This window comes from Orycteropus afer, unplaced genomic scaffold (genome assembly GCF_000298275.1).
Source record: "Orycteropus afer afer isolate SDZICR_OR568_19922 unplaced genomic scaffold, OryAfe1.0 scaffold00377, whole genome shotgun sequence".
NCBI classification, from domain to species: domain Eukaryota; kingdom Metazoa; phylum Chordata; class Mammalia; order Tubulidentata; family Orycteropodidae; genus Orycteropus; species Orycteropus afer.
This window is the reverse complement of record NW_006921964.1, coordinates 2,128,317-2,146,271: the sequence shown is the minus strand read 5'-3', so window position 1 is coordinate 2,146,271 and position 17,955 is coordinate 2,128,317. Positions and strand designations below refer to the sequence as shown.

The 17,955-nt window shown below is 50.9% G+C and overlaps 2 protein-coding genes across 2 annotated transcripts in view; both read left to right on the top strand.

The window, feature by feature from the left end:
• Positions 1–7,609, top strand: part of PODXL2 (podocalyxin like 2) — a 45,546-nt gene extending 37,937 nt beyond the window's left edge. The window contains exons 5-8 of the mRNA XM_007953220.2: positions 3,009–3,165; positions 3,808–3,869; positions 6,481–6,660; positions 7,397–7,609. Coding sequence (XP_007951411.1) covers positions 3,009–3,165; positions 3,808–3,869; positions 6,481–6,660; positions 7,397–7,609 — 612 coding nt within the window. The remainder of the gene's footprint in view (positions 1–3,008; positions 3,166–3,807; positions 3,870–6,480; positions 6,661–7,396) is intronic.
• A 1,022-nt stretch (positions 7,610–8,631) lies between these two features.
• On the top strand, positions 8,632–16,845 carry ABTB1 (ankyrin repeat and BTB domain containing 1). The gene is made up of 12 exons (XM_007953215.2): positions 8,632–8,687; positions 10,044–10,106; positions 10,208–10,263; positions 11,379–11,523; positions 11,669–11,828; positions 11,912–11,957; positions 13,277–13,393; positions 13,477–13,595; positions 13,880–13,978; positions 14,088–14,255; positions 16,362–16,562; positions 16,639–16,845. The coding sequence occupies exons 1-12, from the start codon at positions 8,632–8,634 to the stop codon at positions 16,843–16,845; spliced, it is 1,437 nt and encodes a 478-aa protein (XP_007951406.1).
• Positions 16,846–17,955: the final 1,110 nt, after the last annotated feature.

Genomic DNA, 17,955 nt, shown 5'->3' with positions numbered 1-17,955 from the left:
AGTTTGGTTATCCATTCCTCAGTTGTTGGACATCTAGGTTGTAGAAAGGGAACTGTTTTATTGACTTGTAACACCATAAATTAATTTTGCATATTTTTGCGTTTTATATAGATGGGATTATTCAGTATGTATTATTTTTTGTCTGACTTCTTTCACTCAGCATCTGTTTGTGAGATTTGTCCATATTGTTGCGTGTAGTTGAAATTTGCTTATTCTCATTTTGTATAGAATTCCAGTTATTTATCCATTCTGTTGTTGATGGGCATTTGGATAGTTTCCACTTTCAGGCTATTGTGAATTTGCTGCTGTGGACATTCTTGGACATGTCTTTTGGTGAGCACATGGGCACATTTCTTACAGCATAGGAGTGGGATTGCTGGGCCATAGTATATGTATATATTCAACTTCAATAGATACTGTCCAACAATTTTCCAAATTTATACTCCCATTAGCAGTATGAGAGCTCTGGTTCTTCCCTGTCTTTGCCAACCCTTAGTATTATATTTCTTTTTCATTTTAACCCCTCTGGAAGGTGTTTAGTGGTATCATTTTGTGGTTTTAATATATCATTCCCTGATGGCTAATGAAGTTAAGCACTTTTTCTTATGTTTTTGGCCCATTTGGATACCCTCTTTTCTGAATTGCCTGCTCAGGTTTTTTTGCCCATTTATTTCTTGGGTTATCTGTCTTTTTCTGTGAATTATTTGTATATATAAGTTCAGGATCTTGGAAATGCAGTACTTTGATAGACAAAGATCTGGATAAAAGATCTTTGTTAAGTATATATATGTAAATATCTTCTCCCACTATGTGGGTTGCCTTTTTACTCTCTTGATAGTATCTTCTGATGAACAGAAGTTCTTCATTTTTTTAACTTGATCATAATATAGTCCAATTTATTAATTTTTTCCTTTATGGTTGGTAGTTTTTGGTCCTCTTTTGAGACTTTTGCTTATTCCAAGGTCATGAAGATAATCTTCTAGGCTTACTTTTAAAAGCTTTAGATCTACAAACCATCTGGAATTGATTTTGGTATATGGTAAAGGTATGAGTCATGGTGTATGTTTTCTTTTCCACTGGGATATCCAGTTGTCCCACCATTGACTGAATTTTTCTTAAATCTTCATAGTAAGTCTAGGGTGTTAGGACTATCCTTACATTTTCAGATGAGGAAACTGAGGCTCAGAGAGGTATAATATTTTGCTCAAGGTCACAGAGTGAGTAAACAGCAGAACCAGAATTTCAGCCTAGATTTATTTGATTTCAAAGCCAGGGCTTCCCCCTCCCCAGGACCACTGTGACTCATTTTCCCCACCTTTAAAATAAATGGTATGAAACATGGAGTCATACAGACCCTCCCAAATCTGACATGGTAGATCTCTGGGCTTGAGCCAGGCAGCCATCTTGACCCAGGAAAACATTGAAATGCACCCATGGAGTAGTTCAGGGTACAATATAGGGGAAGGACTTCATGTGGCCAGGGTATTCCTTTTGTAAGCAGTAGGCCTGTTAGGTCGCTGTGTATCCACTTTTGCTCTGGCAGGTGCAGGCATACATCCCTTCTCTTTTTGTCTCTGCACACACATACACACACACAATCAGTGAGGGAGGTAAGAACCAGTTGAGCTTTCCTAGCTGCTTTGTGGCTGTCTCTCGGCACCAATCTTCTCCCATATTTATACCTAACTTTGGCTTTGTATTAAATCAGTGAGTGCCAAGGATTGAGCCTGTGCCTGGCACTTGCCATTGTAACAAGGGACATAGGCCCAGCACTTTAATCACTCTTGTGCCTTTAGTTTGGCATGGCAACCAAGGAATAGCTCACTAGTTTGGGCTCAGCAGAAAAGAGATGAGGAGTGACAGGGGGTCCTGTTGGCGTAGCCTGGTGAAAGGCCTGTGCCATCCAGACAGCCCTCGCTCTCAGCTTCATAGCAGGGCACCCAACATAGAGCTGAGTGACTGGCAGAAGGGTGTCATACTAGGAGTTTTTTAGGCCAGAGCAGGAGATTAGTGATTTCACATGAATAGGAGGGGAAGGCTGCTGGAGAAGAGCTGTGGATGGGGAGCTGCCCCAGCGCAAAAGGAGGGTCTTTTCCCAGATGGGACAGGTTGGGGACAATGATGGGCTATGAGTTAAGAGGCAGTGTTCTAGCCTTGAGCCCATCTTGGGCTCCTGCCACTCACTGAGTTCCTGCCTAGAGCCAGGCTCTTGTTTTTTGTTATGTAATTACATATACACATGATCAAAAAAACATCTAAACAGTACAAGAAAATATCAAAAGAAATATTTAAGTCTCCTTACATCCCTTCTTCTACTTCCAGTCCCTTTTCACAGGTGTTGCCATTTTTAACCATCCCTATTTTTAATTCTTCCTTCATCACTACCACCATAAAAGTACTTAGATGTCTTTCTTGACTTACCACCTTTGGATAGTACTTGTGCAGTGAGAGATGGGGGATGATTGTGGTTAATCTTCTTCCCACCTCTCCTGATTTTTGGTGATTGTATTGATAAATACATCTTTTGGTCATTTATCCCAAATTCACATATATTCATCCCCAGCAACACACACTTGAATACCTATACACAATTAGTTATTCTTCCATAGCACTTCACTTTCTATGTATTCCTTAGGTGATCATTCTATGTGAGTGCATCTGTCTTCTCAACTAAACTGTAAGTATCTCCAGGCAGGCCCTATGCCTTCCTTACGGTTGGAGGACAGGGTATGAAGGAACTTCTAGTGAACAAATGAATGTGTGTTCTTGTACTTTTCCTGCCTTCCCATCCAATGGCCAGTCACACCCAAACACCGAGCTCACATATCTCTAACGGTCCCTGAGCTTACAAGAGCAGCCTTTCTCTGGGAATAGCCAGATAACCTTTGTAAACATTTGGCTGCTGGGCTGAGGTTGGAGTGGGAGGCCAGGATTAGAGGCAAAGAGGCCAGCAAGAGCCTCTTTCCTTCACTAAGGATGGGGTGGGGGTTCTCTTTCTGGCCTTATAGGAGGTGTTCCGGCAACACCGAGGGCTGCAGCTCCTGGCCCTGGTAGAGGAGGTGCTGCCCCGACATGGCAGTGGCCGCCATGGAGATTGGCACATCTCCCTGAGCAAGCCCAGTGAGAAGGAACAGCACCTGCTAATGACCTTGGTGGGCGAGCAGGGTGAGTGAGGCAGGTGAGAGGGAGGGGTGGTGGTCTCTGGAGAGAGGATTCAGGAAGAGAGTGAGGCAGCACTGAACCAACAGTTTCTGAGGCCATAAGCAGTCTCCCTCAGAATTATGAGAAAGTGGATAGACAGAGAGGGCTTTTGAACTTAGAACTGTAGGATAGCAGGATGAGTCACTGACTGGACCTCCTAGTTGAGGATTCAAGAAGTTCTGACAAGCTTGGTTCTGGAGAGGACGTGGAGGGTGGGAGTTAGTTATTGGGAATAGGAATAAGGTGTGGTTTCAGCACAGGCATGAGATGAGATGGGCATTGCATACTGTGTGTGATGAGGTGAGAAGATAGGGAGGAACATGTCCAAAATGAAGCAGCATGAGGTTGTAGGAGAGACTACTTAGAATTATACCTGTGTCATAGTTAAGTATTCACTAATTATTTTTTAGTAAATCAATAGAAAGTAGGTATAGGAGAGAGAGAGTTAGAGTCCATGTAGCACAAAGATTTGTATGTAATTAGGAGTCAAGCAGTGAGGCTATGAAAGCTCAGGCCAGGAAATGTCTGAGAGGGGAGCTGGAACCCTGTGGAGCAGAGCTTTGTTGCAAAGGCTCTGTTCATAATGGTGTCTCTCCCCTCCATCAGGGGTGGTGCCCACTCAAGATGTCCTTTCCATACTGGGTGACATCCGCAGGAGCCTGGTGGAGGTAAGAGGGCAGGGACTTGGAGCTGGGCTGCAGGACCCAGTTAACTGCTGCTGCTCTCATGCCCTCATTCCTGTGTTCTGGGAGCAGGGCTGGCCTTTCTTGAGGACAGGAGCCTGCCTAATTTGTGTGGTTCAAAGGAATGAAAGACAAGCTCTTGCTTTTGGTAGGCTTCTTGTTTAAGTTCTTCTTCAAACACAGGTCCAGTGGAAACACAGTCATATGAACACTTACCTGAGAGCCATGTAGTGCATATACTTACTGCTGGGTTAAAAGAAGGGGTGAGGAGGGATAGGCAGTGGTAAGAGGATGGTGGTCTGAAAGGACACAAAGAGGAGGTAGCTTCTGAGGGAGATTTTGATGGTTGAATGAGAATGTTCTGGGTAGACAATGGGAGAAACACCATGTCCAGCCAAAGGACTTATGCAAGGACCTATTGGGATGGATGAGCATGATGTTTCCAGGAACCACAAGTGGCAGGAAGTCAGGAGCACACAGGAGACATGGAAGTAAACCATCAAGCAAGGACTCTCCAATGGGAGTCTAATAGTATTCATCTAGTAGGGGATCTGGTGTGGGGGATGAGGGCTTAGGGCCAGGAACCAGTCCTCTCATCTTGAAAGGTATCTGAAAGGTACTCCTGACTCAGTGGCACTCTGTTGGCTGCCTTGAGGCCCTGGAGAGGCTGGGCTGAGGAGATAGCTGGGCATTCAGGGTGCAGCAGAGTCGCTGGCCTGTGGGGAGTAGCTGACTCTTCCTCAGTCTTCTTGTTCTTCATGGCACATTCCTTGAAGGGGAAGACCCAGAAAGTTCTGAGGACATCCACCATCTCCCAGAACTACTTTCACTAATTGTGAAATCCACTGACTTCATTCTGGAGGGTTCTGCAGGTTTGATGTCCAAGATGAGCTGTGTGTAATCTTGGGCTCCTAATTCGTTATCTATTACATGCAGAGATGAGAGAGCTTTTGTTTTTGTAAGTAAGCATATTGACTGCTGTGTACCAGGTTGTGCTGGGTTTTTACTGCATCCTCATTACCAGCCCATGGGGCTCTCAGGATTAAATAAGGCTTTTGTTGAATACTGTTGATATGTCCACTTAAGATGAAAGAGCTGAAGCCCAGAGAGGCTAGATGACTTGCCTGACACTGGTTAGCTAGTAAGTGGTAGAACTAGACTTTGAGCCCAGGCTGGTCAATGCTGCAGTACTAACTGGATGATCACTAAAGGCCTTTCCAGGTCTGAATTTCTGGGCTTATGAACACCATGAGAGCTATGGAAACTTCAGCTTGCCCCCCCCCCCCTTAATTACAGGCCTCCCTGCCTCTTCTCTCCTGCCCCTGGATATTCTGGCTTTATTGGACATACTTCAGAGGAGGGCACTTACTTCAGACTGACTTGGCCAAAAGGCATGCTGGGTACCTGAAATATATTAATGATGAATTTAGCAAGTGAGTGAATCCAGCAAGAAAAACTGACTCTTGATAATTAAAAAAAATAAAGTACTAGAAATATGAAAAGTGGCTTACAGAGACCACAGAAATGCTGAATACCTGGCCTTAGGAAGGGTAGGCCCCAGGCAATCTAGGGATCTCTGCATCAGGAGCCAGTAGATAGCACTCTCATCCTGGCACTTCTGCTATCCTAATAGGATAGTAGGTGAAGGTGAACTACTTCACCTTCCTTGCCTGAGATTCTAATTTGTGGGAGAGGGTCTGTCTGGCCTGGTGGGGCTAGCACATCCACTTAGCCAGAGAAAGCAGGTCCCAGAAGTGGCCCTGTGATGTGGGCCTGCCCCTGGGATATGAAACAGAAGGTTGGACAATCTACTTCCGTAGTGATACTGCCTCGGAAACCCAAGAAGGGGTTGCTATGAGTTGGATCTGACTCCATGGCAGTGTGTTGCATTGAGTTGTCTGGATCACAGTGGTCCCTGAGGCAGAAGCTGTTTCAGGGGCCCGATTCAGTGGTTGTGTGTGGGTGGAGTATGGTGGTGTGTGGCTCATAAACCAAAACCAAACCCACTGCTGTTGAGTTGATTCATCATAGCAACGCTATAGGACAGAGAAGAACTGCCCTATAGGATTTCTAAGGTCATAAATCTTTACAGAAACAAACTGTCACATCTTTTCCCCTATGGAGTGGCTGGTAGATTCAAACTACTGACTTTCCATTAGCAGCTGAGTGCTTTAACCACAGCACTATCCAAACTCTGAATATCTCACAGCTGCCCTCAATGTTCTCCTTTTTATTTAAATCACCAGTGGGGAAGGGAGTGGGAGCTCTTGGTTCTGTCTAGTGATTAGCAGCATAAGGGCTAAACCTCAGTAGAGGGTTAGGGCCACAGACTCCTGCACCAACTGGGTTGGAAGTGGGACAGAAACCATGGTGGGGTTGTGAGGAGAGCTGGGTGTGGGGACCTGGAATGGAAGGGCTCGGAGCTGATCTCAGGCTACCAGGATGGAATAGGGCAGAGAGAGCCCCTGCTGAGCATGAAGGGCCATTCCATCTTAAAGCCTGCCCTAGCCCCTGAGCCCCAACCTGTCAATCCCTGTGGGGAATTCATGGCACCCAGGACCTCAGCTGAAGAGCCTGGCCCCTTCTATCTCCTTAGATCGGCATCCAGAACTATTCTACCACGAGCAGCTGCCAGGCACGGCCCAGCCAGGTACGCAGTGACTACGGGACACTCTTTGTGGTGTTGGTCGTCATTGGTGCCATATGTGTCATCATCATTGTGCTGGGCCTGCTCTACAACTGCTGGCAGCGCCGGCTACCTAAACTCAAGCACGTGGTAAGCCAGGGCTTGGTGGGCAGCAGGGCCTGGGCTGGGTGTAGGTGCCTGTGGAGAGAGATGCCCAGCCATTTTCCCCACGTCTCTGAGGCTATTTCCTCATGTTGGGTGGGGTGGTAATTAGTAATTGTCCTTGGGCACAGGATTGTGGTGAGAACTCAACAGGGTCATGCAGGTGAAGTGCTTGTCTAGATCTTGGCCCCAAGTTGCCCCTCTGCAGGGCTGGCACTGGAGATGCAGGCTACTGTGTGGTACAAGAACCCCAGGTAGCAGGAGCAAGTCTCCTGATGGCAAATACTTGGCCTGGCCTGATGGACCACAGGGCTATCCCTGGGTGGGAGAGTGCCCTGGGGACTTCTGGAGAGGAAGGGGCACTGCTCTGCTTTGGTAGAGCTGAGTTCTGGCCCCTCGTACAACACACATGGTTTTGAGGCTCTAGTTCCTCCTTCACAAAATGGAGCTGTTGAGACTGACCAGATAATGTCAGGAAAGCAAAGGTGGTTAGAATTGTTATCTGTGGGGACAAAAGAGAAGGGAACTGCCATCTGTTGAGGTTCCGCTGGATTACCGACTAGGGGGCAAAAAGATTTCCAAGGTCACATGCTGGGAACTGGTAGAGGTGGGATCAAAGGATGGTATGGATTCAGTGTTCTGGGCGGAGGTGAGGTGAGGGGTGAGGGAGCCACAGCCCTGTGTGCTCCCCCACCTAGTGATCTTCACCCATTCCATTCCGCAGTCGCATGGTGAGGAGCTGCGTTTCGTTGAGAACGGCTGCCACGACAACCCCACGCTGGACGTGGCCAGCGACAGCCAGTCGGAGATGCAAGAGAAGCAACCCAGCCTGAACGGCGGCGGGGCCATCAACGGCCCCGGGGGCTGGAGCACTCTCATGGGGGGCAAGCGGGACCCCGAGGACTCGGACATTTTCGAGGAAGACACGCACCTGTGAGGCGTTTCGCCCCGACGCAGCCAAGGTCTCGGGCGAGGTCTTTGGCCTGAGTTGGCCCTCCTGGGGCCATCCCTTCGCGCCTACCCCGACCGCGGCTGGGCGCCATCAACGAGAAGGGCGGGCCCGCAGAGATCCCGCACCTCCCCTGCCCTCTGGGGCCTCCCTGGGTAGCCCACCCTGCAGTCAGGCCCTCGATGTGGGGGGGGCAGGGTGGGCCCTTCTCTCCAGTTCCCGCCAACTTTACAAAACAATCTTCGCACAGACTCCCTGCTCCCGTCCCGAGGCCCTGAGAATATAATACCTGGCCTCAGACACTGACCCAACCTGGGCAGCTGGCCCCGGGACAGCACCCTGCCTTCCTGGCTCCTGCTGCACCCTGGCAACTGCCCCTCGCGCCCCGCCTTTCCGCCAGCTCCAAGGGCTTAGGGTGCAGGTGGCTGGTGCACCCTGAGCACCAGGACGCCCATTAAAACCCTCGGGAAGACGACGCTAAGCCTGCCCCATCTGGCCGCCTCGTTCTTTCTGCCTGGGTTAGGGGGACGCCCATTAAAACCGTCGGGAAGACGACGCTAAGCCCGCCCCATCTGGCCGCCTCGTTCTTTCTGCCTGGGTTAGGGGGTCTTTTGTGGTGGGAGCAGGGGCTGTTAAAGGAAGGTGGACATGCCTGGAGGCGAGAGCCACCACCTGTGGGGAGGATGGAAGGACCAAGTCCTCGGTCGGGCGTTGAAAGGTGGGGTGCGGTATGAAGTAAAAAGCGCTGAGGTCAGGGAGGGTTGACTTCAGGGCCGAGTCTAGACTGAACACGCGAGGAGCCTGGGTCCCGGTGTCCCTCGCCCGCCGACCTTCTCAACTGCGAGTCCTGGGCTGCGGGCGGAGGTGGTCGGTCCTCCCGGCGCCAGGCGCCGCTGCGGAGCAAAAGCGGGCGGGCCTAGGGGCGGGGCTGGCGCGCGTGTTTACATCCGCTGGGCCGCACCACCGTCGCCGCCCGAGGTCGTTTGGCCTCGGGTCCGAGCTTCCGTGACATGGACACCAGCGACCTCTTCGCCAGCTGCAAGAAGGGGGATGTGGGCCGAGTGCGGTGAGGGGCCCACAGGCCTGGGCAGCTGCGGGCCGGCCTCGGGGAAAGGCGGGTTCCTCAGCTCTCCTCGTAGCTTTCGGAGTCGCGGATCCCAGGCGAGACCACCCACCTCCAGACTCGGCGCAGCAGCAGCGTGCTGCCAGCGCAGCGGTCACATTCGAGACTAGTGCGCGCGGGGTGGGGGTGGGGGGCGGGCGGAGGTGGTGGTGATGTATTCCCAGTGATCTCAGAGGGATTCCAGTAGGAGGGGACTGCTATGCAGAGCCTGAAAGAGAAGCTACTGGCGGAGGGGAGGGGCTGCTCTTCTGGGCGAGCTCGGGGCCCAGTGGCAGGCCTGGGCCTCTAGACGTGGCTTTTTAATCTCAGTGTTCTTAATCTGGCGTTGGGTACATCTAGAGGCCAGAATCAGTTTCCTTCCGCCAGAGGTTGAGAAACAGCAGTGGGCAGCTAAAGCAAATCGGGTGCTGAGAGCGCAGTCTCCCTTGACCAGAGGAGGATGAGGGGGTGGTGTGCCAGGCTGGGATCTGGGCATCTCTTGGCGCTTCATGTTCCTACCCACCTCATTGGGCTTCTTTTTCCCTATGCCTGCCTTTATTCCCTGGTCCTGATCTACCCATAGCTGGTCCCAGGCTTTCTGAACTTCCTTACTTCCCTAGCCTACCAAGGCTCTTACACAGCATCAGATGACACTGGAGAGTTTATGACCCCAAAGGCTGAAAACAATCTAGAGCTGGACAAGTCCAGTCTGCATTGGACATCTCCCCCAGGCTGTCCACCTGATGCCAAGGCAATCATGTCTAAGTTGAAATTCTCATCTTTTAGATAGTTTCTCCAGTTCCCCACCTTAGTGACAGCTCCACCACCTTTCATGCTGATTCCTTTCCCACCTGCCACATCCCATCAGCTACTAAGTCTCATGACATCTGCCTTCCAGATACCATCCACTTCTCCATGCTGTCCTCTGCCTCTCTGGTTCATATCCCCTCACTGCCTGTAGCTGCCTCATTTCTAGCTCTTCCTGCCTCCAATTTGCTGTCCAAGCAGCCATGGGGCTATCTCAAGTCCAGACCCCATCAGTCCTTTCTTTCACTCCAGCTCCTTCAGGGCAAAGTCTCAGTCTCTTCACTCTGGAGCCTAGCTCTGCTGCTCCAGCCCACTGTCTTCTGCCACATTTTTGATGTTCTCAGTGTCTGCCCTGTGTGTTCTTACTCTCTGCTGTCCTCTGACATGCTTTTCCTCTCTGGTCTACCTGCCTCACTGCCCTCACCTAGCCAAAAGGGATGCTTTCCCTCCTTCCTTGTTCCATGATCTCGTCTCCCAGACTATCATGACCCAGGCTCTGATCTCTCTATGCAGGTACCTTCTGGAGCAGCGTGATGTGGAGGTGAATGTTCGGGACAAATGGGACAGCACCCCTTTGTGAGTGCTTGCAGTTGTGTGATCTGAGTGGGCTGTAGGTGGGGTGGTCAGAGGACCCTTGATTGATGACAACTGTGTCCCCCTTGCCTTTCTTCCCTCAGATACTATGCCTGCTTGTGTGGACATGAGGAGCTGGTACTCTACCTTCTGGCTAATGGTGAGGAGGGTACAGGGTCAGTGTGTGTGTGTGTACATGTGCATGTATGTGTGCATGCAGGCATGTGTATTCAAAGCCATGTGTACATGTTGTGAATGCCCAGAGCTCCTCATGATTCCTTTCACTCCCTATATCAAATCTGTAGGCTGTACTTTCTAGACGGTTCTACAGCTAACTCTACTCTCAAAACCTTATTCTCTTTTCTGTCTACTTCCCCCATCTCCACTGCAAGCTGCCCAGGCTGAGCTACCAGCACACTTGCCTGGATATAGGGCCCCTCCTCACTGGTGTCCGGCTTCTCCTCCTGCCCCATATTGCAGCCAGGGTCATCTTTATTCAGCAAATCTGATCTGCTTAAAATTCTCCATTGACTTCCCATTACATGTAAAATAAAGCTGTCATCTCATGTGCCTTTGAGGTAGCCCATCTGCCAGTCTGCCCCCCTCCTCTCAGACTTCCCTGCCCCTCCTGCTTCCACTGCCTGGCTGTTCCAGCCACACTTCCTGCTTTCTGTTATGCCAACAGTCAAGCCTGCTTCTGCTGCAAGGCCTTTGCAGTTGCTGTTCCTTCTGTATGGGTCACCCTTTCCCAGACCTTTGCTTGGCTTTCAAGTCTCTGCTCATTGTCACCCCCATATAGTGACCTTCTCTGATCTCCCTGTGCAGCATCTACCACCACTGCCACCTCTTGCCTTACTTTATTTTTCTTGATAGCAGCTGGTAAGCCACTTAGCACTATTGTTAGTGTGTTTATTAGGACTTCTCCCCCATTGGACTGTGAGCTTAGTGAAGGTGGGTGTCTGGGGCAGAGTTCATCACAGGGACTGCTCTGGGTTTCATATGATATGTGTAATTTGAATATGTGCACTTGTGAGTGTATGCAGAAGTGTGTGCACATCTGTGCTCAGGTAGGGAGGATGCTAGAGTGAGAATGGCACTTTGGGAAGAGATCTCCAGGACTTAACCACCCCATGTGAGTTGAGGTGGGGAAAAGGGCCAGCGGATTAGGATTTTCCTCAAACCTGAGGGGCTGTGGTCCCAGGTTTGCTCCAGACCGTTTCCCAGCCACAGTGTGCAGATGATGCTCTGCTGACTGGGAGCCCTGCTCCCCCTCAGGAGCCCGCTGTGAGGCCAACACCTTTGATGGAGAGCGCTGCCTCTATGGGGCGCTGAGTGATGCCATCCGGCGGGCACTGCGAGACTACAAGCAGGTCACAGCCTCCTGCAGGAGGCGGGACTACTACGATGACTTCTTGCAGCGGTAAGACAGGAGGGGCACAGCCCAGAGGTCTGTACTGGGGAACTGCACTTGCTGGGTGTGGCCCATGTTGGGCTGAGGGCTCTGTCCTGAGGGGAGTATGAGGTGAGGTCTGTGGTTTGCTGAGCACCCTGCCCTCTCCCCCCAGGCTTCTAGAGCAGGGTAGCCACAGCGATGTGGTGTTTGTCGTGCATGGGAAGCCATTCAGGGCACATCGCTGTGTCCTGGGAGCACGCAGCGCCTACTTCGCGAACATGCTGGACACCAAATGGAAGGGCAAAAGCATCGTGGTTCTCAGGCACCCACTGGTTCGTTCCTCTAGGGGGTGGGCTTGCTGCCTAGGACTCATGATGGGTGGCTGCCTCTGACTTCTCCTCCACTGTACCCACAGATCAACCCCGTGGCCTTTGGGGCCCTGCTGCAATACCTATACACAGGTGACTCTCTGGGCCCTGGGTGGGTGGGTGGTGAGGGAGCTGCATTTCTGGTCAGCAGCAGACCCAGGAATAACCTTGGAGGGCAGAGACCCAAACATAGGTGTGGTCTTGGTCTTTCATCTCTCAGTTCTTCATCTTCCATATACTGTGGGTGGTACCTCCTGCGTTGAGCTGCCAGACAGTGGGTCAATGTACCTGGTATACGTTTGCTGAGGAGGAGCTGGTCCCATCCACAAATCAGACCCTCCCATTGGCCCCTGGGCCTGTAGAATTTAGTCTGCGGCTCTTCTTTTATATTTTTCTAAATTTTACTTATTTTGTTAAGATTATACATGACAATGTGAACACCAATTGAACAGTTTCTACAGTTCAGTGACATTGATTACATTCTTTGAGTTGTACAACCATTCTCACCTTCCTTTTCTGAGTTGTTCCTCCCCTGTTAATATAAATGCACTGCCGAATAAGATTCCTGTCTAATCTTTGGAGTTGCTGTTGTCAATTTGATCCCCTACAAGTAGTTCTTAAAAGCACAGTTCTCAAGGCAGACATTTTTCACTAGTTAACCTAAACTATTATTTGGTTTTAAGAAGACTTCAGGGATATTTTTGGTTTAAGGTTTAAAGATTATGTCAGGGTAATAGTTTCGGGGGTTTATCCAGCCTTCAAGGCTCCAGAAAGTCTTGAGTCCATGAGAATTTGAAATTCTGTTGTGCATGTTCTCCCTTGTGAGCAAGATTCTTCTATGGAGTCTTTGATCAAAATGTTCAGTAGTGGTAGTCAGGCACCATCCAGTTCTTTTGGTCTTGTGGCTAAGAATGCAGTTGTTCATGGAGGCAGTTAGCCACACATTCCATTTCCTTCTCCTGCTTTTGACTCTGTTTTTGACTTCTGTTGCTTAGGTAGAGACCAGTTGTTTTTCAAGACCCCAGGTACCACACTGGGAGCTTGGAGATAGAACAAAAGCGTTAAATCTGTTATTAGCCCAATTAACTGGAGTGTCCCATAAAACCATGACCCTAATTCTCCAAACCAAGGAACCAAATCCTATGAGGTGTTTGGTTGTACATCAGCAGTCTCAGCAGCAACTCTTTTTTTTTTTTTTTTTTAAATATATCACACAACTTTTGTCAATTCAACTTTTCACACTTGTGGCTCTTCTCAACGGGGTGGGGGGTGGGGGGTTCACGGAGGTGACTATAGCAGCTAATACTCTTGGAGCACCTGCCCTGTAGCCACCATACCCCTTCCTTATACCTGAAAGCAGTCTGGTGGCTGAGGGTCCCTCAGGCCCTGACCATCCCAGTGCTGTTCCCCAGGCCGTCTGGACATCGGTGTGGAGCATGTTAGCGACTGTGAGCGCCTAGCCAAGCAGTGCCAGCTGTGGGACCTGCTCAGCGACCTGGAGGCCAAGTGCGAGAAGGTGTTCGAGTTTGGTGCGTCAGTGTGTAGGACCCAGGCCTGGGTGGGGCCTGGCCAAGGCAGCCTGGCCCCTAATGCTGTGTGCTCCACTCTGCAGTGGCCTCCAAACCAGGCACATGTGTGAAGGTTCTGACCATTGAGCCACCCCCAGCTGACTCCCGTTTGCAGGAGGACCTGGCATTGCTGGCGGACTGCGCCCTGCCCCCTGAGCTCCGTGTGAGTGCAGGCTGAGTGTGGCTGGCCATGTACTGGGGACAGAGGCCTCTGTGATGGCCATGGTGAACAAGCCCCACACACTTGTGTTCAATTCCCTGTTATGACTTTGTGCAATCACTTTCCTTTTCTGAGATTAGTTGCTTCTGTTTGTTGTTTATTTACTTAATATCGAAAACTGAAACCCCCTCACTAGGATTAAGCTAATGTAAGGCTCTTGTCTAGGGGCTGGGCACTATCGTCACAACTACCTGCTCTGATGGGAACTCCTTTCCTTGTCTCCCCAGGGCGATCTTGGGGAGCTGCCCTTCCCCTACCCTGATGGCTTCAATAGCTGCCCTGACATCTGCTTCCGTGTGGCCAATTGCAGCTTCCTCTGCCACAAGGTGACAACCCATACCCCCACCCCCGCCGCCTTTACCCCTACCCTCAGTCCAACTGCTTCTCAGGGGACAGGCCTTGGCTCTGGCTTTTCCTGAGCCCGGCCTTCCCCAGGCCTTCTTCTGTGGCCGCAGTGACTATTTCCGGGCCCTGCTGGATGATCACTTTCGAGAGAAGGAGGAGCCAGAAGCCTCAGGGGGCCTCCCAGCCATCACACTGCACAATATTTCCCCTGATATCTTCACCCACGTGCTCTACTACATATACAGCGACCACACTGAGGTATGGGGCTGGGGTGGTGCTGGCCTGTGTATAGGGGTGGGGTAAAAATAGGGCTTAAAGGGAGTACTCAGTGCCTATCTGGGAGCCTCTGGAAGCTTCTGGTTAGTTCTTTGGGTGAGGTTTTGATGAAACTGGAAAGGATGGTTGTGGGACCCATTTGGATTTTTCTTTGAGGCAAAGTGGGCTATGGCAGTTCCCAGTCCAGAACAGGAATGAATGACAGGACTCATGTCTTGAGCACTTGATACAGAGGCACACCCCACACAGTCATAATGTCAGCCACTTGGTGTCCTCAAGTCCTCTGGCTCGAAGGCAGGTATTGGCAGTAGCCCTAAACTTTAATAATGGTAAGCTCCAGTTCCCATCCCACAGCAGTGGTCAGCCCTGACCTCCTGCCCTTGGGCTGCTGTAGATCCAGCTTGGGGTTTATGTATCATGTCACTTCTTATCTTGCTCTGTCCTGAATTGCCCCAGGGCATCACTCATTCATGTGTGGCATGTGGGCAGCAGCAAATAGTGCAGAGGTTTGCTCTGCCAGGGTGAGAGAGTGTTATGTGTGTGAAGGTTTCCTCTTGTAATAAAGAGACACCAAGATACAATGGCTTAAAGAAGAGAGAAGTTTGTTGCTCTTTGTCTGGGCTGAGTGTTGCAGGGCAGCTAGCTTGTTGAAGACCCAAAGTGTTCCTTCATCTGTCCCACCATATTGTAAGGCAGAGGTCAGCAAACTTTCTGTAAAGGGCCAGTGGCCATATTTCAGGCTTTGGGGACATGGGGTCTCTGTTACAACTATTCAACTCTGTTGTTGTAGTGCAAAAGCAGCCAGAGACTGAATGCGCTCCATTCCAGTAAAACTTTATTTACAAAAGCAGGTGGAGGATATGGCCTTGAGTGTATCCTCTTCTGCATTTGGAGACTGGGCTATGAGCAGATTCCTGGTCTAGGAGGAAGAGGAAGACAGGACATGCAGATTCCTTTTCCATGTATGAATGATATAGTGGTCGCACACAGCACTGCTCTTGTTCCACTGGAGAGGCTTTAGTTAGTGGCCACTCTTGTGAACAGGGAAGGAAGGTGGTCTTTGGCTGGGCAACCACAGCAGCTGCACCTCTGTCACTGTGAGAAGGGGCTATAGTTCCTAGTAGTCTACCTTGGTCCCTTCACTGGGTTCTCTGGTCCCTGCCACTTGGGGCCTGCCTTTGTCTATCCTGACCCCTTCCTGAAGGAGCCTTGCAGCCCTGAAGGGCACTTTGAGAAGCAGTGTACTATCATGAATTAGAATATGAGTTGTGGCACCAAACTTGGCTTGACTCCTAATTTAGCTCCTTGCAAGTTGTGTGGTTCCTGTTATATAACCACTCTGCCTTGGTTTCCACATCTAGAAAGTAGGGGTAGCACTAGTACCTACTTTGCGGGATCTTGTGCATAGTAAATGTATTCTCCTAGGTAAAGTGCTTGGTTCTGTGTGCACAGTGTGTGTGAGCATTTGACACAATAGCATTGGTCCTGTCACCTCCTTTTATTCCCTGTGACCACCCAAAGGTTAGGCCAAGGTAGAAACTTAAGTCTTTTCTCACACAGGATTCAGCTGTAGCTGTGGCTATAAATCCCCACAGCCTGTATTAGCAGAAGGGAGCAAGGTCAACAGTTACCTCCACTCCCAATAGAAATGACAAATCCCATCCTTAGCAGGGCCCTTGTCTTGGTTTTGAATAGGAACTCTGTTTCATTTTCCTAACAGCCTTTTGAGGTGGGCATGGTTACCTGCACCTCACAAATAAGGAAACCAAGACAGAGAGGCTAAGTGTCTTGTCCAGGGATTACTCAGCTAGAAAGTGTCTGACCCAGGACTTGGACCTGGGCCTGTATAATTTGACATCTCAGCCTCTCCCCTGCCTACCCACCTCAGGGATCCCAGTAGGTCCTCAAGCTTCTGGGGAATCCCCTCCCCATGTTCTCTGCCCCTGAGTTGGTGGATCCTTTGGGACTACGGTAGGGGATAGGTGCATGGGCAGAGATCCCTCCCCACAGTAGGACCTTGCCTCATGGCTGAGCATCCACAGACCTTGATGATGGTGGACACACCCTTACTGCCTCTTTCTCCTGCAGCTGCCCCCTGAGGCGGCCTATGACGTGCTTTGTGTGGCTGACATGTACCTGTTGCCAGGCCTGAAGCGGTTGTGTGGCCGCAGCCTGGCCCAGCTGCTGGATGAGGATAGCGTGGTGGGTGTGTGGCGGGTTGCCAAGCTCTTCCACCTGGCCCGGCTCGAGGATCAGTGCACTGAGTACATGGCCAAGATCATCGAGAAGGTGGGCCAACTGCTTTGGCAGCTGGGTATGGTGAGGGTGGAGGTCCTAGCACTCCCTGACTCCACCTGTCCTGCAGCTGGTGGAGCGGGAGGACTTTGCACAGGCAGTGAAGGAGGAGGCGGCAGCTGTGGCGGCCCGGCAGGAGACAGACTCCATCCCGCTGGTGGATGATATCCGCTTCCATGTGGCTAGCACAGTGCAGACCTACAGTGCCATTGAGGAGGCGCAGCAACGGCTGCGGGTGCTTGAGGACTTGCTTATGGCCATGGGCTTAGACTGCTGAGCCCACCAGGTGGGTGGGCCCATTTGTTCGGCAGCTCTGCTCCTTGCACATCCTCTGCTCTGCATATCCATTGGGGGGCTTGCTAGGCAGGCTCTTCCCCTCTTGCCTGGCTGTGAGGCCTGAGGGAGGGTCACCTGGGGGGTTAGCCTCCCCCCGCAAAGCACAAATCAGCCTCCAAGCCCAGGGCTGGGTACCGCTCAGGGAAACCTGGGGTGGATGGGCTCCAGTGCCAGGTGCCACCCTTCCCCAGCAGCCTTCACAGGGCTGGGTGGGGCTGGCCTTGCCCTGTCCCACCAGCCCAGGCCCTGCCTGCTTGCTTCTCTGACCTGGCTTCCCACCTGTGCTGAATGGGCCAGGAAGGTGCAGGAGAGTCTTTATGTGTGACAATAAAGCTTGAATTCACCTGAGAGCCTGAGCCTTTGTTGGGGCTATCATATCCTGAAGAGAGTGGGTGCTGGCCCTGGGGGGAAGGAGCCATTCTTATTGGGACCCCTGCTGAGCATCAGGAAACTACCTGGTGTTCCTGCCTCTCAGCTGGAGTGGTGTCCTTTGGTTGTGGGGCTGAGTGGGCAGTCTCTCTGTCAGATGCCCTGAAACCTCCCAATTGAGTGAGCTAGTTCATCTCAGGGGACACAGCTTTTCCCTTGGGCTCCTCTTGGCCAAGTCAGATGGATCCTCTTACCCTGCCCTCAGTGGTCTAGAGTCAGATGAGGCCCCTGGGAGGATTAGGAGGTAGGGCTGACCAAGCAGCCACAGCCCTGAGGTAAGGACCCAGGGACATTCAGTTGATTTCATTCCTTGACCATCAATATCTTTTGCAGTTATTTAAAAGCACCTGCTATATGCTACACATGAATGTAATACATTCATGGTGCTACATAGATAGTGTCCTCTTGTTCTTACCACCTCCATTTTATAGATGCAGGGACTGAGGCTCAGGACAAGACCAAGGGGAATGAGTGGCAGAGAAGAGAAAGCCTTCCCCCCTAAAAATCCCAGGTACAGCACCTGTGCTCCATACACTCCCTACCCTCATGGGCTGTGACATTGTTCAGGAAAGAGAGAGCTGGCTTTCTCAGGATGTGCTCCACCCTACCCCAACTGCTTGGG